The sequence below is a fragment of the Glossina fuscipes genome, unplaced genomic scaffold (genome assembly GCF_014805625.2).
Source record: "Glossina fuscipes isolate IAEA_lab_2018 unplaced genomic scaffold, Yale_Gfus_2 3, whole genome shotgun sequence".
NCBI classification, from domain to species: Eukaryota; Metazoa; Arthropoda; class Insecta; order Diptera; family Glossinidae; genus Glossina; species Glossina fuscipes.
The window spans coordinates 5,706,280-5,729,351 of record NW_023998417.1 but is presented as its reverse complement, the minus strand read 5'-3'; the positions used below and the strand labels follow the sequence as shown (position 1 = coordinate 5,729,351).

Here is a 23,072-nt window from a genome sequence, read left to right as displayed (position 1 = left end):
AATTATGGAAACTTCACTTGGATGACTTCACTATTTTAGATCATTCGTATATTAAATTTTAGACGAATATATGTATGTAACATGTGAAAAGACTTGAGACGGAGTTATTTCTGATTACGTCTTTTGTTACTTTCTGAAACTTGTTTGGCCATCTGTCCGTTTATCGGTTTGCTTGTCTGATGGCTGCCCATGTATCTTTGTGATTTCATAATCATCAAATCGCAATCTTTAAGAAATCGAGACGAATGCATATGAAAGTGGATTGGATCGAACCCCTTTTACGAACTTTAAAGAAAGTTGTTAAATGAAACAAACATACAATCGTAGTTCATCATATTAAATTAATGCGAAAAATTTGGATAAAATTTGCAAATTTTTTAAACTCCCAATATTCAAATAATTTTTCATCAACTGATAATTTCATTAAAAAATTTCGAAGAATTTTTCATCAACATATACAGCGGAATTAAAGTCCATGCAAAATGCGGAACAATCTGCGTGACTTGACAACGCTATTAAATAAAAGCAGAGGTAAAGAAAAAGTAGAGAAATCTGTCTGTCTGTCTGTCTCTCTCTCTCTCTCTCTCTCTCTCTCTCTCTTATAGAATTTTGCACATAAAGGTAATAATTCTTTCGCAACTTTAGATAGCAGAATAGATGATTGGCTGTTCATGTCTTCGCCCGGGCCCCTATTATTATTATTAATCGTATATCTCATGATTGTTTTGTTTATCGGTCCGGCGTTAATGAAAACACGTAAAGCATTTAATCTTCGACGAACGTTGCAAGTATACAATATCATACAAATCTTTTACAATTTAATGATGGTCATTAAGGTATATAATGGACATGAATTATGTATCTTTTTGTCTCACTGACTTACGCTTGCTCTTAGGCTCTCAAGCAATCATATCCCATACAAAGTTTATTCCTTGATCAATGTGAAATAAAACGTAACGATGATGATATGCTACAATTAGCGGATTCTGGCTGGATATATATTGTATGCAAAATAATTGATTTATTAGATACAATATTTTTCATATTACGTAAGAAGCAAAATCAAATCACTTTCTTACATGTATATCATCATACCTTTATGGTGCTAGGATCATGGATAGTACTTAAATATATGGATAGTAAGTAAAAATAATTTTTTTTTTTTTTTTTTTTTTTAACTATTTATATAAAAATATTTTTCTTTTTTCTTGTTTTTTTTTTTTTCAGTCAGAAGAGAAGAGTTTGGTTTATGTTATATACTCAATTGTTCGGTCCACGTTATGATGTATTTCTATTATCTAGTCGCTGCCATGGGTCCTCAATATCAAAAATTCTTATGGTGGAAAAAATATATGACAAGCATACAATTAGGTCAATTTTTATTAATCTTATTATATATGGCTGGAAAAGCTATTGTCGGGTGTCAATTATCCACCGCGATAACGCTATATGTGGTTTCAAATGCCTCCATCTTTTTATGGCTTTTCATCGATTTTTATCGTAAAACTTATATAAAATGCTTGAATGATACTATACTTAGAAGCAGCTCAAATGGAACGTTTAAAAGATGTGATTAGTAGCAGAGGATGCAAAAGGAAATATGTTCATATTATATATATATATATATATATATATAGTACACAAGTAGTATAGATAATCAATAATCGATAACTAATAAATTTTTCTTAATAACAACGATTAAGTGCAACTGTATTAAAACGATTGTACAAAGGATGTGTTTTTTATTTTTTAATTTGGTTGTTTAGCGAGACAACCGATATATGCTGTCGCTTATAATATTGCGATATGAAAAAACTTCAATTAAATATTTTAAGCTTTTAATTGCAATGAAATTTTGTTTGTTTTTTTTTTTATTTTTCGCGCTTTGGCACATGTTGGTTGACGTATAAAGCAATTTACAAGAAATCATTACTAACTCACCCTTATGAATATGTATGTGACCGCTGTTTGAGTCCATCGAATGTAACTACTAATACTAACAAATTATTTTAATAAAATCACTTACATGCAGTAAAATTATGCTGAAAACATGCGCAATTTTATACACTTTATACAATAATGTCTGCTTAATGAGCAGAATAATTTTTTTTAAGAAAAAAAGCCCTTATTTGAAGAGAATACTTGGAATATTTTATTCAAATTATTATCGTCAAGAATTTCCCCACCTTTCTAAATATGAATGTCATGGCGAAGGGATAGTCAATCAGTCAGTCAGTCCGTCCGTCAGAAGGGATCCACAGGTGTTGTCAATGAATTGTCAGGTAAAACAAGTGAATACAGGGCTGATGTTAGCAAATTATCGTTCAATGCTACTAAGAAGCAGATTTTACGATACAAAATCCAATGTCATCATTTTGAAAAATCCGCTTCCTCTTCCGTTCAATAATTGATTCGATTTCATCAATGCTTGTTGATAGAATTCCACAAATGACTGTTTCAGCACTCACATCTGCGCTATTTTATATTGAAAATCGGAACAAAAAATGTCGATTTGAAATGTAAATTTATTACGTGAGTTTCCTTTCCGAATCGCTTGCCACCTAAAGTTAGCCTTCACATGACGGAAATTTATATTTTTCAATATTTTATGATAAAAACAGGTGAAGTCGACTTTGCTCAACTATAAACAAATAAATGGATAAATAAAAGGAAATACAAATTTTTTTTTTTGAGAAATTTTATGATCAAACGAAGGGTTCCCCACAACTAATCGTGTGGGGCTGTAACTAAAGTAAATATTGTGTTAGATATTATTTACAACAAATTGGGTTCCCCCACTACGTACACAAAAATCCAAATGAAAGCTTAAGGAAGATATCAAAATTAATGGTCAAGAGGAAACGCAAGGAATTGCCGAAGCTGCATATAAAAGTTTTCATTGAGACATTGCTCGTACAGTGCACAGCATGATGGTGGCTTTTAAAGCAGAATAAAACTCTCTCTCTCTCTCTCACAAAAGGAAACCAATTAAAACCTATTATAACAGTTTTGGAAACAATGGTCGCTTAAAAATTTGCAAAATTTTAAGGTGGGGAAAGAATACAATTCCTCTCCCATAACAACAATGTTGTAAATGTGTGATCATGATTTTCATCTTAACTATTCCTCTCAAATCGAAGTCTGTAAGTTAAACAAAAAAAAGGCTAGAATGAGCATTTTTCCCTCTACTCTTTATCTTGCTTGTTTTGAAAAAAACTTTACGTTACCATGAATATCAAGGCATATCAAGTATTTCATCTATACTTAAAATTAATTCATTAACACACTGTTCATACTAAATAAAGTAAAAGAAAAATTCGTTTGATAAAATTTCTTCTTGTTCTTCTGCTCTTATTCAGCAAATCAAGAACCGAAGATTCGCTGTTATCTGTGCAAAATTTCTTTAATAAAATTTCTAAACATATTTCAAGGTTGATAATAAACTTTGTAGTTTGTAGGCATAGTTAAATAAACTTTGATTTCTTCTTTAAATTTACGTAAGCGTATGTAAAGGTATCTGATTTATTTATTTATTTATTCCATTCGACCTTTAAAGCTTCCTTTTTTTTTAAATTCAAGCTAAATTTAGGGTTCCTAAGTAAATCATAATCGCAAACTTGAATCGCAAATGAAAATGGTGTAAGTCTTCTTTTGCAAAAGTAAAACTTAACTTAGTTTTATTATGAAATAGCATAAGGATCATGTGGACTTAGACGAATAATCCTGATCTAAAGTATGCTTATTTTTTTAAGTTAATTAAAACAATTTTTAGCCTTACAACCTTAGAGTTCCCAAAGGGACATTTTTGAAATAATTGACCTAAGTCGTAGCAGAAATGTATTTGATGGAAAGTTATAGAAATTATAATTGACAAAATGTTGCCATTAAACATAAAAACTATGAACACGGAAACTTTTCCGAAATTCGTGTTCAGATCATCTAACCCTACGAACATCTCGAACGTACCTGAAATACATATATTATCGTAGTAATGTTCAACTTTATTAAGATGACTTCACTAATCATCTAGTCCTTCTACAACAATAATATAATAATATATACGGCCAATAGTGTTAGTTGCTAGTGCTCATCCTATCTTAGTTGTAGACTTTATTTCTTTGGTTCAAATAATGCATATAGAAATATTATTATTGTTATAAATTTAGTCAGAGAATAAATTCTAAGACTAAAGTCTTAAAGCGTTAGCATCTAAGGCTTTCGGATTTATTAAAAAACTCTACCGCACTTGAGATTTGAACCCACAACCACGTTTGAGTTGCTAGTCGAGACTCTTGCCTACTCGGCCGCTCAGTCGGATCATACAAAAATAATTTCTAATAAATTTTTTATTATTTGAATTAAATTTATTTTTGTTTTAACTTTGACGTACGTTTTGAAATTTTTATACTATATAATGATATCTTTTTTTCTTATTTCATATTTAATCCTTTTGCATATGCCCATCATTTTAAGCTTTAAGAGTTTATTGGATTTTATGCAAGAAGAAGTTCTCTTGTCCATCAAAAACAATGACTTAAAAGGTTAGCTGCAACAGAATCTCATTAGAAGACGAAATTTTCTTCATATAGATGATGCAAATAATATGAGTTAGGGTCAGATAAAGATTTGAGAACGATACTACCATGGCTCAGAAATATGAATGAAGAGCATTTCTGAAAGGATGAAAAAAAAAGAAAAAATCAATCAATGATTAGACAAATTTTTCATTGAAATGAACGGAAATGGTCCTTTCACGTCCTTTTCCGAATAAATTAAATGATGCGACAAAAATTGCCCAGAAAAAGTTGCACTGGTATAATAGAAATTTTGAACTAAAAATCATTTTTCAGCCATTAATCTCACTTATCGTATCCGCTTGGCTTATCGCAGTGCATAATTCTGCCTTTTCGCGAAAAACATTTGCTAATGAATGTAAAATGTGTATAAGATATTGAGCGAGACCTTTTAAAAAGTCCGCATAAAAAGAATAAACACTTTCTCCATTACAATGTAATCATAGAAATGTTCGATTGTTTTGTCTCTTCGTTTGACATGGTGTTTACCTGTACTTTTCATAAAAATTTAATTACACAAATTAATTCTACAAATATGTGTAAGTAAATTAAAAAAAAGAAAAATTTGGTTTTACATTGAATTTATTTTGAACGGTTCATTAGTTCTTTTAATATAAATTTGTAAACGTGAAAACGTAGTTGTACAGTACTCTTAAAAAGGTTCACTGAAAGACATTTCAAAATTACCGGGAAAAAAAAGAAGCAAATTTTTTTAAAAAAGGACTACAAGAATGTACAACAACAAGTGTGAAGTTAATCAACACATATAAAAGCGCAATTATTTTCCGTGAAAAATTCTATGAAAATTTGGGAATTAAAATAAAAACTCTACGCTTTTAACAATATTTCACGAGCTGAAGTTAGAACAAAAAGCATTCGTTTCATCTAATTCGTGAACAACTTTTAATTTAATATTATATATATATATATAAGGAAACATTTATTTTAATAAATTTAATTTCAACGAGATATTGTCGAAGTTAAAAGGAAACTTAAATCGATGGAAAAAATGGAAAATAGTTTAACTAATCTTGTAACAATAATATATAAAAGTAGAGGTAAAGGAGGAGAAAAATTCAAATGAAAAATAAATATCATTAATTCTGTGTCATCGCGTATAGATAGCAGATTGGATGAATGGCCGCTGATGTCTTCGCCAGCACCTATATCAATTTTATTATTTACGTACCTGACATTTATTTTGTTTATTGGTCCACTGCTAATGGAAAATCGTAAAGCATTTGCTCTTAGACGAATATTGCAAGTTTATAATATAATTCAAATCTTTTTTAATATCTTCATGATAGTCAGTCTTGTATGTTTGTATAAAATTAAAAATCATATGACGGCAACTTTTCAATTAATACTATTTTTTTTATATCGTTGATAGACTTACAGAAAAGTATATATTATTGGGAATTTATTTAGTAGTTCTTGTAAAGTGGAACGCACGAATGATGAAATCTTATATCTATCGGAATGTGCTTGGTATTATATGATTAATAAAATATTGGATTTGCTCGATACGATATTTATTGTATTACGTAAGAAACAAAGTCAAGTTACTTTTTTGCATGTTTATCATCATACCATTATGGTGGTGTCAGCGTGGTCACTATTAAAATATGCCGATTGTAAGTGATCTTGATTTTCATTATCCTTTCATAAAGTTTGATAGCTGTTTTTTTTTTTTTTTTTTTTTTTTTTTTTTATTAAATGCTTTACTGTTTCAGTGTCGGAAGAATTTGGCTTTGGCTATGTACTAAATAATGGGATTCACATTTTAATGTATTTCTACTATCTAGTGGCGGCGATGGGTCCTCAATATCAAAGATACTTATGGTGGAAGAAATATATAACAAAAATGCAAATGGGTCAGTTCGCCTTAGTTCTACTATATATGGCGATAATAGCTATGAAAGGATGCGGAGTATCTTTAGCGATGAAGATGGGTATAATATTAAATGCCAGTGTCTTTCTCTTACTCTTTACTAATTTCTATCGTAAAGCTTATACGAAAAAAGATGATTCTACCGAAAAAAGTAATAAACTGAATTAACTTTAATGCAAAACAAGTAATAAATAAATCATTAGAAGCAAATATTGACTAATCCCTGATTGGTTTCTGGTTTCTTTTAATATCGAAAGTAAGGAAATATTTTATTGCATAAAAAGGCCAGTCGAGTACTTATTATGCCTAAATAGAGCGTATATATGATAAATTCTTTAAAAACTATATGATTTCGTATGTTCTTGAATTAGCCAAACCTCCTATAGTAACTAAATGTTTGATTAACTCATTAAAAATTTTGTAAAATTTCTTCATTAGCATAAGAACATTCGCGATATATACTCATTTGATAATTAGCGGCAAGCACATTATAACAACTAAGAAAATTATATTCGATCGTAACCGAATCTTTTATACGCATCACTGTTATCCTAAATTCTCCTGCTCTATAGCACGACTGATTTTTTTCCATTTTCAAAGGAAAATTTCTTTATCGTATAGGCGTGTGAGCGTTGTCGCAGGCGTGTCCTTTGAATAGTTTAGGTCACTTTTAAATTCTTTTGCAAATTTATGCGCGATATCAATTATATCTTCGCTAATGGAATGGCGTTTGCCATAAATACTGCACAGTCGCGCAGGCAATCAGATGAGCAAATGTATTGGCGGACATGTTTAGGTGCATTCCGAATTTGTGTTTTCGAATTTGATTACTGCGCCCTATAGAGATAGTGAAAAAAAAAAAAAAAAATAAAATTTGATACACTATAGCACTGGGTAGATGTGATTAACATTTGCCATTTGTGCACAGGTACTATAGCCACGCCCATAGAATATACATTCTTGTACATTTACGCGCTAATAAGCCAAAAATAGAGATGTTCTCACTTTACTGTGATACTCTGGGCATATCGTTTAACCGATTTGGCTCATTTTCAATAACAACCTGCCAATGTTTTTACCTAATTTAAAATCGATAGCTTCATTTTTGTGGCTTTATTTTGTTATTCGAATGATTAGCAAAAATTTGCACAAATTGTAAAAAACAATTTAATTGAAATGAAATTCTTTTACTTTGAATCAATCTGACTGAATAATTAGAACTAATTACAAAAAAAAGACAAGCTCGCCTTAATAAATATATAAGTATATGGCTTAGTCCAACGAATGTCTCGTAATTAAAGCGAGCAAATTATTCTTTTCGACTTAATGACGATCAGTTTATATATGTGTACGATGAATGCGAAATTCATAGTACATTTTTTATTGACACTGTTCATGTCTCTCAGAACACCACAAAGTGAAAGAAAATAAAATGTTTTTATACAAATAAAATATAATTAGTAATGAGTTACTCTGATAAGCAATAATAATCATTCTAATATTCATTCATTCACAATGGATTCGCTAATTTCGTCAACACCTTGCCCTTCTGTGAAGTTCCAAAGGTTGTTCCTCTGCCTCTACTGGCAGTGTTCACATATCTGCACTATTACGCATAGCGACACAAAATTTATTTCAAAGTTCTTATTACATAAGCGTGGGACAGGGTGAATGCTTTGGAAAAGAATAAGAAAATAGAATGCTCAAAGCGATCAGAGCGATCAATAATTAAAAAACTTGACTTGGAAATTGAAATATTTTACAAAAAACAAGGGCTACTAAAGAACAGATGACGAGAAGTGAGAGCAACTAATAATGCGAAAACGAGCATATATTTGAAATATTAAATCTGTACTTTTAAGATCACTCTCCTACACTTTTAGAAAAATCCTTATATGGAAAAAAATCAATTTCAATTTTCAAAATTTCTTAAAGAAAATCATTGATTATTGTAGTAGTTTGATATTCAAAATTTGGATTACATAAGACTATTGTTCGAAACCTCTAAACTTTCAAAAGTCATTTCTTGGGAGAAAATCGATCTATAATTGTAACTTGATATAGCAATTAAATATGGCAGTTTTTGGATCACAGAGACAGTCCATTTTTTGCACCCCACCTTTGTACCCAAGAAACGTCTACTTTATAAATTTTGCAATGAAAATTGGTCCGTAATGCTATCTTGACATAAAAATGAACTATGCTCCATTTAGATCATATAAGTATATTTTTTGAACCCCATTCCTCTATACATATATATATATTTGCCTAATTTTTGATAACATATGACGAAAATAGTTAAACAATAACAATACCATTGATAAGGAATTTAATTATGTAAAATTTAGACCACGACGATTCCCGTTTTAATCTCCTGGGCATATAAAGGTAAAGCGCGCTTTTAATTAGAAGAAATGAGGTATAATTTTTGGTTAATTTTTGGAGGTATAATTTTTGCTATTTTGTTACGAAAAAAAGTAAGAATTGCTTAAGCGGAAGAATTGCTTAAGCGGAAGAATTGCTTAAGCGGAAGAATTGCTTAAGCGGAAGAATCGCTTGCGTAGTGTGTGCAGGGATCAGCCTTGCCCGATTATAATGTTTTTTTTTTTTTGGTTATATTTTGATTTAAGGTAGTAGGGTTTAAAGATTCTCATCGAGGTCTGTTGTTTTCTCCTTTTCTCTTCAAGAAAATGCGCCTGGAGGGAAATAACAATTTTTTCAGCAATAAATGTAATTAATAAAGACCTTTAATGGCAACTCAAGACACGAATGAATTAATTCGTGCTAAAATGTGAATGAAGTAAACAAATACAGCAAAATATTTCAACAATAAAAAATGTGTATAATTAGTTCCAAGAGGATTAACATGCGTATACATTATGGGTTAGACTTTAAAAATATGAAACAATCGCTTAATTTCTACGATACTTTCTTATTATATAATACAATTGCAGTATCATTTGAATTTTGCTGGCACTTTTCATTATTGTTCTCGTATTTATCCATTATGGTCGATGAATGTTGCTCTTCTGTCTTCAATTTGTCGTTTTTATTCTTTCTGTTACTGTACGATTGTTGATAGAAATTATTGAATAGAAAGTAGAAGAATACAGCATTGGGCAAAGTGAAGGCGGCCGACCAGCGCGGAAAATCACAATCGTTATACAATAATTGAGTCTGATGTAAGAAAACGATACCAAATTGTATCTGTAAGAAAAAGAAATTAAAGAAAACGGTTTTTTTTTGTTGTTGTTGTTTTTTTTTTTTTTTTTTTTTTTTGATTAACTTTACCATTTGTAGATTTGTTATATATTTTTTCCACCATAAATATTTTTGCATTTTAGGTCCAAACGATGAAAGTAAATAATAACAATACATAACAATATGAACGAATGAATTGATCCAACCAATGAACATTCCATGACCGCCAGGATAATATTTAAGTGCTCCATAAGATATTACAGGCATCACGGTATGATGATAAACGTGTAAGAAAGTAATTTGTCGTTCATTCTTACGCAACACAAAGAAAACGGTATCCAGTAGTTCGCTTATCTTTGCCAAAAAATAAACATAACCAACACGGGCTTCCTAAAATTTTTAATTAAAAAAAAGAATAAAAAAAAAATTGTAGTTTGATATGCACCATTATTCAATATCCTAGACTACAGCGCCTAACAGAATTCTTCATTAATTTCCGTACAACACCATACAACAAATTGTATCTTCTTTCCATGTAAAAGAATCATTTTCATGTGAGCTCTTTTATCTGGATTAGCTTACAATGTGAAGAAACATGGTCCAAATTTAACAAAACTACTTTGTTTGTCAAAGATCTAGGATGCTCGAAACAAAACTTGTCGTTTTGGAAATTTAATAAAATTAATTTTCTTATCAAGAACTTTATTGTTCTTTGTCGCTTTCATCAATAATCAGTTGTTAGGTTTAGCATAATATAAAGGCTTACTTTTCATTGGAGTCCTTATGTAGAGCGGACTTTCAAGAATAGACTACTGTGGTCTAAATTTGTTATAGCTAATTTTTATACCAAAGTATCATAACGAACCATATTCCATTGATAGTTAGACTTTCTTGCCATACAACGGCTTACGTTTCGTACAAATGTACGTACATACGAGACACAATTGAAAAATTTGACTTATCCGATCAAACTATTGTTACTCGGCGATTTTTGTTAAGAAATTTTCAAAATTGTACGTTTTTTTCATGCAACGGTATTTTTCAAATAAGATCAGCAGGGGATGGTGGTCGTAAAAGTGGTCCGATCTATCTCTTTTTTAATAAGGTAACGTTAGAGTGTGTGCCTATGTGGGTGAGTGTTCGCATAATCTCGTCCAAATATCTCTTCCTCTTTCCACACTTCCTTGCATATTTAGGGGACATCCCATGAGTGATTGCTGATATTAAAACCAAAAAAAAAAATTGCATCAAACAAGTTTAACATGAAGTCTATGTAGAATTATCGGACAAACAGATGCCTGACAAGCTTAAATCGATTCTTAAAACTACCCCAATCTTAGCTCCTTCTGTTGTATACACATACATTGACGGAAACTTCACTTATTCTGTGTGATACAGGATTTAAAAAAAAGTAAACAACAAAAAAAAATTTTCTCAGTTCTAACTGTACAATTGCATACTCGATAAAATTTATAACTTGTAGAATAATCAACGGGTTGACAACGCCAATTGCAATGCCGCCATATCGCACAATACTGGAATAAATTGCAATGAATTACTTTGCTGCATGAAAGACGAAACCTAATGTTTCTTCTTCTCACCTCATAGACCAGCCATACACTTACAGCCACCTGTAATGCATTATAGACAATTAAGATTTTCTCCAATCTAAAAGGTTTACGGTCACGCATTATTCTTGGACCCCATGATAAAACAAAATATAAATAGCACAGCATTATAGCGCATAGGGGTAACGGCGATTTTATTAAAAACCAATCATTTGTCCGTTTATCTGTGAATCGTTAAAAATTCAATATAAAATTAATATTTAATTTCAGGCGTATTTGTACTTACCAGCTAACTCTGTAAATAGAAAATCCCATATACCAGTTTCTGTAGCATTTTCGATAGACATTTTTCGGGCAAGAAAAGCTTTCCAACTTTCAAATAAACCTGCGATAAAAAGAGATAATCTACAATTGTATTAATTTTTAGAAAGAATAAATAGAAATATATCACTTGCGTATGACTACGTTATACCCGCAATTACTTAGGCTAAGGTGATAGCGAAAGCCATTTTTCGATCGCTTACACGAATATATGGCCGAAAAGTCGATGAAAATAAGTTAAACATTGAGTTCATAATAAATTAGTTATGCTCAACATGCTCTCTAGGAGTAAGTATAATGGAGAAACTTAATCTCAGAAAACCATTTACGTTCAACTTTACGCTTTCCTTTAAATATTTACTTTTTGTTTATGCAAGAAAGAGCAAAGATTCATTATCTTAATATTTCGATCTCATATCATATGTCGTATATATTCTAGAGGATATTTTTATCACTTTCTAGGTACGAGCTAAAAAGCTATATTTACATATTTCGCTTTTGAGCGTATCCTTAACCCGATTCAGTGCACACATGAACATGTTATTAAGCGTGAAGCGAAAGAAAAAAACGAAAAAGTTGTAAAACTATATAGTTTTGTACTTTTGTAAACGGATCGATCAGGCATTGATAAGAAAAAATTTTACAAAAAAATTTATATTTTTTTTTAAGCTAAGCTCTCTTCTTATCGTAATCATAACGTAGGCAAACGAAGGAAGAAAACATGCAGATAGACGACACACGCGCCTAAAACAATATAAGTGCTAATAGAAAATATGATATAACAGGGTATATGATATATGATATGATCTATTATATGCCTATGCCTATAGCGAGTAAGAAAGCTGTACTAATTCACGGACTAATAGACAAGAAAAGCATTTAAAAAGTCGGCTCATAGCCGGCTTTGAATCCTAGCACAAGAGACATTAATTTAATTTCGATTGGCTTTGTAAGCAACCTACACAATGCAAGTGGCAACGGTGTGAAACGTCCAAAAACTATTGAATAGTGTGACTAGCTTGGCTGGCGTGTTTGTCCATCTATTTCAGCAAATAACATTAGGCGTCCAATACCAACTGGAGCACCGGAAACTTGATTTTAAATTAATTTTTTAATCTTGCCTTTATAAGGTATATCAAGGCTTTTTGCAAATTCAACGAGAAAATGATCCAATATCGAGCACAATTAAGAAAAACTTCTTTTCCTTTCCTTGATGGATATCGAAACATTTTTCCGCACTTTTAAACTTTAAGTCCTAAAACTTTAAACGAATGTTATTAAATATTAAATAAAAATTAAGTTATATTGCCCCTAACAGACCAAGAGGCGTAAGAGGCCTTCAGAAATCTTAATTTTATCTTATCTAAAATATCAACTTAAAATTATAAGTCGTAAGACTAAGAAAATTTATTATCTACCCGTCATACATGATAACTATACGCATATCTTCTCTACTTCTCTTTAACTTGACCTTTTGCCTTAGTTCAATAGAAAACACATACCATGAGGTGGACATATCCATATTACACAAATGCAAAGTCAATGCTTTGAAGGAAATTTTACAAAAAAAAAAAAAAAAAAAAAATTTTTTTTTTTTGTTCGTTTCTTGCATTATTTGTTTATATTAATTTTTATGACTCTTGGTCAACGAACTAAAAACACTTTGCGGACATGTTCGGTATATTCATATATACATACATATTTAATCAGTGACTATGTTTGTACTTTTTTCTAATTTTTTCAAATAAACAAATAACGCACATAACGATTCTTTAATGTGTTTTTAAGCAAAAAATTTTTAAAAAAGCATAAATTAATGCAAAAAAAAAAAAAGAAGAAAAATGCTTACATAATACGCCGGTAGATAAATCCGAATGAATGTTTATACTCATACATAACATGCAATGTTAATTCATTTAATTTGTATTAACCTTGTCAGCTGAAAAATTCGCTTATACATACATACACACATGTGTACAACTCGTTAATTATTAGATATGACTTAGAATTAAGTTATGGTCTCATCTCTCAGTTTTTCTGATTTTTTTTTTCTTTTTGTTGTTATGATTGGCTAACTCCTCTAATTAAGGTAAAAATGAAACAACAACAAAAAAAATATATATATTTCTTAATAAGAAACAAATCTAAAAAATTGCGTAACGCTTTGCTTAATGTTATTAACGGAAATAGTTTTTGTCTTCCTTTCTCGTGGGTTGTGGTAATGAAAAGTATGCTACGCTTGTTTATATCATATAAAGACATTTTTAAAGGACAATCAAATAACTTCCGCTTCAATATTTATTCAAAATTCAAAGATGGCAAAAACAACAACCAAACATACAACAACGAATGGAAGTGAAATTCATTTTTTCTTGACATAATCCCGATCTACTGACTTTAACTTATCATTAGGAAATTAGCAAAAATGTAAAATGAATTGATCTATGGTAAAAATGCTTAACGACTAGCTCTTATGGAGTTAGAATTGCTCAAGAGAATAAGAAAAGAAGCCATGTATATGCAGACACACATATATAACACATTACTCAATTAGTTCTTAGGTTGACATACAAATGCCGGCACAACTGACGAATCCACGCTAGTTTGGTTATAGTGAGACAATGAAAAAAGCGGAATTTCTTGTGTAGCGCCGAAAACATTACTTAATAGACTGAAAGTCATGAAATTTTAATATATGTTTTGCTTTGAAGGTTGAAGCTATCTAAAGAGGATGTGAATCTACCAATAGTTGTTCAATATCTGTGTGTCCACTGAGTAATGTGTTAGCTGTTATATATGTTTTATAAAAAACATTGCAAATATTTGCTGATGTTACAAGTTGATGAAGGGAGCAGATTGCGAATGATACGATTTTTGAAAAAATATCAACTAAGGATAGATAAATCGCTTGATAAACCATATATCCCGATATATAATTTATTTAAATCTACCAATCATAGAAAACTCTCACGGTATAATTACTATTGAAAGCAGTAAGTTAAAGAAATTAAAATTGTTTGAGTTATGCTGCTTGCCGAAATTAAAAACTGTTTTTCGATGCAAAGACGTTTAAAGTTTTGACATGTGTTATACGTATGTTTCATTATCACAACAAACTTTTGATTAATTTTTTCTATTAGTAGTAGTGCGATTGTAGTAACATAAAAGTATTCCTTCTTTTTTTCTTTTCTCGTAATTTTCATCCTACAATCTATCTGCAGGGTATCAATATTCATCACCAAACCTTTACTAATTTCCAGAATACTAGTCACACAGTCATTAAAATTTCACACAATTACCGTATTTGTGTGCGCAAGAGATTTTAAATCAATAAAAATACTTTCTAAAGAAAAGAACTAACAATCAGTAGGTAAGCAGGTAAGCAGGTAAGATATGAAACTAAAATTTCGTAGGTCTTTTTGGCTTGGTTACGAAAAACTCCAAATTTTCAAGCGAACAATTTTTTACGTGTAATGAAATTTTTTTTTGACGTACTCCAGAAGGTTTAAGGCATCTATTAAGCAAAAAAAAAAAAAAACTAGTCTACCACCTTAGTACGTTTTGCATGAACAGAACATATCCGCTATTTTCGCTACTGTGATCACACTAAACCCGTCGATAGGCTGATTTGTTTCATTATCAAAGAGATGTAAGACGAAAAAATAAAGACGAAAAGATAATTGACGATGAAAAACATCGGCCTATAAGTAGAAAATTGATAAACCAACGTTGATATATAATTTTAATGGCGGGAACATAGATAAACAAGAGCTTTACGATCTTTGGTTCAGATATTATTTTATGGTTTACGTTAGTAATGATATAACATTTATACCAAAATTTTTCTCAATGCATTGACAAAAATCTCTTGATATTTTAATTTGAGAAATCCCACCATAAAGATCCACCCACGTTCCTCTAATGACTATGTTTTTCAGAATTTTCTTTGAAGACGGGAAACCGAAAGCCAACTCAAAATCTTCCATTGATCCAAAATGCATGTAATTTTCTAAAATCTCTAAAGTGTTTGTCTCGACACAATGCAGACTATAATTGAGCAGAAAATTTTTGAACACTCTGTTCAATGTTATCGTTTCGTACAGTATCGTATTTAATATGTATTGTGTAAAATACTCCTTTAGACAAGCAGACAAAATGAATAGAGACCTGACCCGTATTATAAAATATTTGATTATCGACATTTTCTTTTATCATTGCCAATCATTTCAGTTGTAAACAGTTTAGTATATTTTTGTTAAGCTCGTTTAAGCCAATTCAAGCACACATAAAAAAATTTATTTAAAATTTATTTTTAAATAAATTTAAACATATTTTTTTTATTTTTTTTTAACTAAAATTTTAAAAAAAAAAAAAAAAAAAAAAAAAAAAAAAAAAAAACTCAATAGCAAAAAAAATATATATCTTTTCCCATACACCAATTCACCTCACCTTTCACTTCAAAATTATTATGATAACAATTATTGATTTGCAATTATATAACTTTAATATTCAAATACAACCGTTTTCAAAGTGACCCGAACGTCAACTGAATTGTTAAACGGAAATCTACTTCACTAAGTATACGCAATCGTACTCAAATTAACCGCGAGCTTCTTCTTTCCCAATCAATATTAAGACAACGTAGGGGCACATAATTAAGTCTATGGTATTTGATCATGTATGTTCTTGTTTTTATGTCTCCACCTCTTCTTAAAGGTAATTATTATTAGAAATAAACTTGAATTAAAATTATAATGATGCTCTAACATATATATGTAAAAAAAAACAAAGCAAAAAAATTAAATGAATCTTTGCAACGAATCTTAGATACCCAACTTTTCAAGTAGATACATAAATATTAGAACAGTTTTTCGTAAGCGTGGCCGTCTTCTTTGAATGGGTGGAGATCAACTTTTGAAAATAATTGTGCATACGTTGTATGGGCATAAGTTGTGGTTAATGTCAGTTCCTAGCAGTTTTCTTCTATGGACCTAACCTATGAACCCAAGTTTTGTTTTACACCCCGAGAAATTATTGCGTAAGAACGAACGTTCGTTTAGGTTAATCGATCCTTAAAATCTGGTAGCAATGACATGAAAAACTATTACACTCCCTTATTTACCCTCTTCTCCTTACATAATGGTTGTAAAGTTCGTATAATAGTATTTTATTTAACTGTTTTTAGTTTTTTTTTTTTATCATGATTTTATCAGATTTCTTCGGTATAAACCGTTACAGTCAAGTCTTCTATAAAGCGATTAATTCTTACCGGGCTAATTATTGGGATTCATTCGTATTGATAATGAATTTCACAAAAGGCACTTTTCATAAGACGAGCCTATGATGTCCATATAATGCGGTATAACTTAAGCTGATTTGTCTTAAATGTATGCACCTCTTGACGCCCCTTTCCCTATAACGCATTTTCTGACTTGAATTAATTTTCAATTTCCTATAACACGATAACAGCATTGTACGATTTAATCGTGTTGTGGGCGAGTTGACTTAGAGTAGGCTAAATATCAAGTGTAAGAAAGGGGTGTAAATTACGCTTAAGAGGTCGCATGCTGTGGCTTATAATCTATAAGAGATACCGATAGCGATGGTACTAACAATTTCAAAGGTCACTGAAAATACGGAACTAATCGCATTAACTTACTCCCCCACATTTAGCAGAAGATTTTGCAATTCATTATTATTTTTTGCTTAATTATATTTTGGAATTTCACTATATTGGTTAGGAGATTGCATCAAGAATTGGCCTTAAGGCAAATATTAACTTTCTCACTTGTTTTATTTGTTAAAGTCTTCATTTTAATTTGTAAACTATATTTATTTTTTTATTTTTTTTTTGCTTTTGTTATCTTTCTTTTTTATTTAGGAAACAATTAAATTATAATAAATTAACACGAATTCTAGATAACCATCCGATAGCTATTATGATCTAATAACTATTTAGGAAAATTAATATTATCGACTTTTATTATTACGAATATTTTTAGAAGATTTTAATCTCTCGTCAATATATTCTTATAATTCCTTAGCTCCGTCGTGCATGTATCACTAAGCAAAACAGCAGCAGAGAGATGTCCACAAATCAATTTTTTCGAATAGCGGAAAACTCTGCGATGTTGGTTTTTCGATTGTAGCTAACTGAATGATAAATTTAATATAAATGGCTTTTTTTAGCATTACATACAGAGACTAACATTGAACTTGACTTTGCAATTTGAAATACAATAACAACGAAAAGAGATTTTTTTGAATATTTTTCATATTAATTCATACACTATTTGATGAACATCTAAATATGAAAATACTTTCAATGATGTCTTTACCTGAAATATCTCTAAAATAATAACTTGATTAGGTAGAGGTTTTTTCGTTGTTGTACAAAATTTTTTTTATACATTTTAATGCATAGCTAACTCCAATATTATTGTCATATGCTTTGTAAAGTAAATATGCGACTTGAACTTGAAAATTTCCTTCAAATTTATCAAAAATCTATTATTATTTTGAGCTGTTATCGTGGAGATAATATCAATCGATTAGAAATTGAAGATATTAGAGCTCCAGCCTGGCCAGTTCGACAAACATACTTTCAAGCAAAAGGCAAGTAAAATTTTAAGCAGCAAGAATAGCCGATCAGCCAAAAACCGCGATCGTCAATACTCACGGCTCGAAATCTGAGCGCCACGCGTAGAGTTTACTTTGGTCGTGGCTATAGTCAATGTTCAGTCGGCAAAAGCATAACATTTATCGATTGGGCATACAGGTCTACTAGGCTGCGGTCACCTTTTTATACCTTTCTCTTTCTTCAGTTCTTCTTCTTGTTCTTTTTGACCATGAAGACGTCTCCTGAATGATTGGTCATTAAAAAAACAGACTATATAAAGTAATACATAACGGATTTTTTTTCTTTTAAAATTTATGCAAATTATTCCAGATTTTTGGACATCATTTTTATTGATAAATATATGCACCTTCAGCCTAAACGTAGCCAAACGTACTCTGACTCTGTTATTCTAAATTGAATCTACTTTCCGTTGCACTTAATATTATTTACGTAACTTTCATTTAAATGATTTTGATTTCCGCGTATAATTACCAATCAGTAATCATATACATGCTAGAAATTCATTAAAAAAGATATAGTTATGAAATCATCTCGTGCAGAATTTATTAATTAGAAAACAATCAAATTCTCAGACAATTTATATAGAGAAATATATATAGTAAAACAAAAGAAAAAAAAAAAAAAGAAGAAAATAAAGAAAAACTTTAGCATTTAAGCTTAAGTTACTTAAACGTTATTTAACTTGAATTTCAACTTGGACTCGGTACTTATAAATTTAATATGAAGAGAGTATAATGAATAAAAAAAAAAAAAAAAAAAAAAAAAAAACTTTCTCAAATTTTTGTAGCTATTTCATAAAATAAAAAAAAAAAAAACAATTTGAATATTAAAAGATTTGAAACAAATGAAAATAAGAGATTTACATACATATATATTTCAATCACATTAACTTGATTTTGCATTTTTTTTTTGCAACATTGAACGCTCGGCATACATTTAGGCAGTATATATAATATCCAGCGATATCGTAGAAACGGTATAAAATGTTACTAATAACATTTAATAAAAAAAGCTTAAAAAAAGTTACATATAACAGTTTGCTGCATAAAGTGCATATAAGAAAATATTCAAGTATTAAAAAAAAAAAAGATAAGAAGATTGTTATGGAAATATATTACAAACACAAAAAAAAAAGACAACATCACCGGAATCATTCTCGCTAGGTATCAAATTTGAATGCAAGAAAAACCTCATGCGGTGCGTAAGGCATTTTTTAACCATTGAATGCTTCCATGGAATTATTCAAGACGAGCAGCAATCATTTATTAATAACTAAAAAAAGTTACATATAACAGTTTGCTGCTTAAAGTGCATATAAGAAAATATTCAAGTTTTCCTACAAATTCCGACGGAACGCTTTCTCTCTATATATTCTATAGCTGTTTTCATACATATTCCAACGGAATAAATTATGCTCCTATCTTAAGTTATCGATAATTCTCTACAAACCTCCCCTTTAATGTGTTCTTTCTAAAAGATATTGGAAAACCTCGATTACGAAGGAACGGATTTAAGGTTTCAGGTACACTGCTGCCATACTACTATTTTCGGGAAAATCAAATTTGTCGAGATTTTAAAATGTTGCCACCCATTCATAACAATAATCTCTTCAATATGAGAAATCATTTAAGTCAATGCAAAAAGGGGAGGAAACTCAATAAAGTACATATAAAGACTTATCCGAGGGGAAATTTTTTTTAATAGTTTTATTTATTTAAATAATTAATTATTTGTTAAATAGCGTAGCCAAGAAACGGTTAATTCCTTTATGAGTTGTCGTTATAAAATAATTAAACAGTAAAACGATATGAACTTTTACACTATAGGCGCGTGTTATTTTTAACCCATTCAAGACTTTTTTTCTTTTCGAAAACCATCCCCAGAAGCGGAAATTTTGTTTTACTTGACCCTGACCATTAGGAAATATGTGGAAACTATTATCATATCTTATGACCTTTTTCTACCTCTAAGACACTTTATTTTAGATGAGTCTTACCTTGACCAGTGCTTGACAGTCAGGGGAAAGCATCGAAATTGCCGATTAGTCACATACCCACTAAGGCTTCGGCCGTTACTTCCCTATTCCGTTCTCGTATTATATGGAAAGGGAACATCAATTGGGTGATTGTTCATATTTAAACAAAAATAAAAAGAAAAAATCGATTCAATATGATTACCCACACTGCGTGTAATCCGCCTCGAATGGGTTAATTATAACCACAAATTTTCACTTGACTACGACTTAGATTTCCTTTATTAGCTTATGTATGTAAGAATATCTAATTAAAACGAAATAAAAATTTATTTGATTTCAATCGATCAGTGTTTAAAGTTCAGAAACGAATTAAGAGATTTACGTCATTCGTGGTAAATAATATTAAAGTAAACAATTTAATTAAAATTATTAGCTAATCATGTAAACAATGTGGCTTTTTAAAGCAACCAATGGCAGCAAACTCTGTCATCCCATATTTGAATCGTAAAAATGAAACGTTAACTCCCTTAGACAAATCCTGAGAGGTTTAGTTTGTTTTAAGTTCATTTAAAAGATTCAAGGATGACCAATAAGGAACAAATGGAAGAAAAGCAAAAAAAAAAAAAATTAATATAAGAATTATTATTAACTGCATGAGTAGCCGAATAGACAGGAATCGCGACTACCTGTGTTAGTGTTCACGGCCTGAAATTTCCAGTTCGATAGGTTGGGTTTATTTTGGTCGTAGCTATTGTGAGTGGTCAGTCGGTAAAGGTCTAATACTTGCCGATTGGGTAAATAGCTATTAGAGATTGCGGCCGTCACCTCCCTCTCTCTTTCTCTTTCCTTAGTTACCCTTTTTCGGACACCCTTAGAGACATCTTCTCCTCAGTGATTGCTTCATCTTAAAAACAAAAAAGCCTGACATTTACTGAAAGAACTTAGCCATAGGCAAGTGAATACGCAAAGATTAACACAAGTAAAAGTTTTGGGTTAATCTTTACACTTTTTGGTAACTAATTTTTGGTAACTAATAAGATTCTCAGCCTATTACTGGAGTCGGACGAATATTTACAATATTATCGCTTTTATTAATGTTTTAAATTCATTTATTTATCCATACAAGCTATCTATAAACATAAAATGTTTTACATAGGCCATATATTTTTTTTAATTTCGAATCATACATATACAAAAAGAAAACTAGGAAACTTTTAAAAGATAAGAGAAAATGTACTTTTTAAGGCAAGTGTGCTTCAATTCGTAGCTCGTAAAGAAATGATGAAAAGTCATGCTGCGGCACGCATTTCTCTTCGAAATTTTATTTCGATTGGGTCCTTGCTGCCCAAGACGGTGGGTTTCCTTATGACTCGTATGACTTTAAAGCTCGTAAAGAAATGATTAAAAATGATGCTGCAGCGTTTGTGCCTTAACGCATTTCTATTCGAAATTTTATTTCGATTGGGTCCTTGCTGCCCAAGATGCTGGGTTTCCTTATGACTCGTATGACTTTAAAGCTCGTAAAGAAATGATTAAAAATGATGCTGCAGCGTTTGTGCCTTAACGCATTTCTATTCGAAATTTTATTTCGATTGGGTCCTTGCTGCCCAAGACACAAGGTTTCCTTATGACTCGTACGACTTTAAAGCTGGTAAAGATATGATCAAAAGTGATACCGCGGAACTGTTTCTTAACGCCTTTCTATTCGAAATTTTATTTCGAATGGGTCCTTGTTGCCCAAGATGCTGGGTTTCTTTAGAATTGTACAACTGCGCGAGTCACATAATGGTGTAATGAAATACCACTGCAGCCAAAGATAAATTTTGATATCATGTTTTGTCATGTCATTCCAAATTTACAAATAATTTTCGGTTTTTTTTTTTTTTTGGGTCAAATATTTCTTTCAAAAAGAGTAAAGTGAAAAATTTTTGGAAGCATAATACGAAATAATCAAAAAATTTCATTTTAATGTTGAAATGCGTCTCAAACTCTTAAGAAGTTTATGATTTTCAAAAAAGAAAAGCAATTATCAATATTGTCGAATCTTATCTTTTCGCTTTATTATTTATGGGATAACCTAATCCATTGTTTTTAGTTAACAAATTTTCCACATTGCTATTGCTAAGCAATGAAATAAATATACTCGCATACGTAAGAATATAAAATGTAAGAAAAAATAAAAAAAAGCAAAAATAGCCAAATATAGAAAATGATTCAAGTTCAACTTCATGGACTTTCGTCCAATTAAAAAGGGTTTTTATATCTTTACGAGCGATTAAATAAGTCCGTTATAATTGAATGATAAAAAAGCGAAATGAAATAAACATCACTCGGTGTACCGACATTCGTAAATACACATAAAAACAAAAAAAAAAAATATATATATATATATATATATATATATATGCATAGCATGATATACACAGCTAAATGGTTATAACAACTACACACAATTATTATTAATTGTAAGTTTTATAAAAGCGAGGAATTTTCGTTAAACTCTGGTGACTGAATCAAAGTCTTCTTTTTTTTCTGACTAACGTATTCAATTTTCGTCTTAGGTATTAAGAGCATCTATGGATGTTCTTTCTCTTATTAACTTTTGTTCTATTTCTCTGATCAGTTTTCACTCTTCGAAGATTTACAAGAAAAAGTAGACCTTCGATCGGATCACAATTTCAGAGTCTCTAATGTTGTAATATCTATATATATATATATATATTTCTGATATATATTTTATTTCTTTCTGCATTGGCTGCCGCCAACGAAGTAATGCGATTAATGTAATATGTATAGAAACAGTAAAATATTTCAAGGATTTTACATTAAAAATCTGGTTTTCTTTAAGAAATTGTGAACATCATTGCCTGGAGACATACGCTTCACTACGTGATTGAACGCG

General features: G+C 30.3%; 4 protein-coding genes across 4 annotated transcripts in view; 3 read left to right on the top strand and 1 right to left on the bottom strand.

The window, feature by feature from the left end:
- LOC119635119 (elongation of very long chain fatty acids protein-like) overlaps window positions 1–23,072 on the top strand; it is a 79,591-nt gene that overhangs the window by 23,039 nt on the left and 33,480 nt on the right. The window lies entirely within an intron of this gene.
- Window positions 176–1,577, top strand: LOC119634496 (elongation of very long chain fatty acids protein 7-like). Its single transcript, XM_038028709.1, has 4 exons — window positions 176–531; window positions 646–836; window positions 896–1,139; window positions 1,228–1,577. Exons 1-4 carry the CDS (start codon window positions 483–485, stop codon window positions 1,575–1,577), a joined length of 834 nt encoding a protein of 277 aa, XP_037884637.1. The 5' UTR covers window positions 176–482.
- LOC119634495 (elongation of very long chain fatty acids protein 7-like) lies at window positions 5,213–6,633 on the top strand. The gene is made up of 4 exons (XM_038028708.1): window positions 5,213–5,632; window positions 5,696–5,889; window positions 5,965–6,208; window positions 6,308–6,633. Exons 1-4 carry the CDS (start codon window positions 5,575–5,577, stop codon window positions 6,631–6,633), a joined length of 822 nt encoding a protein of 273 aa, XP_037884636.1. The 5' UTR covers window positions 5,213–5,574.
- Window positions 9,385–11,581, bottom strand: LOC119634494 (elongation of very long chain fatty acids protein-like). Its single transcript, XM_038028707.1, has 5 exons — window positions 11,521–11,581; window positions 11,268–11,458; window positions 11,127–11,201; window positions 9,757–10,056; window positions 9,385–9,672 (listed from the first exon to the last, which is right to left on the bottom strand). The coding sequence occupies exons 1-5, from the start codon at window positions 11,579–11,581 to the stop codon at window positions 9,385–9,387; spliced, it is 915 nt and encodes a 304-aa protein (XP_037884635.1).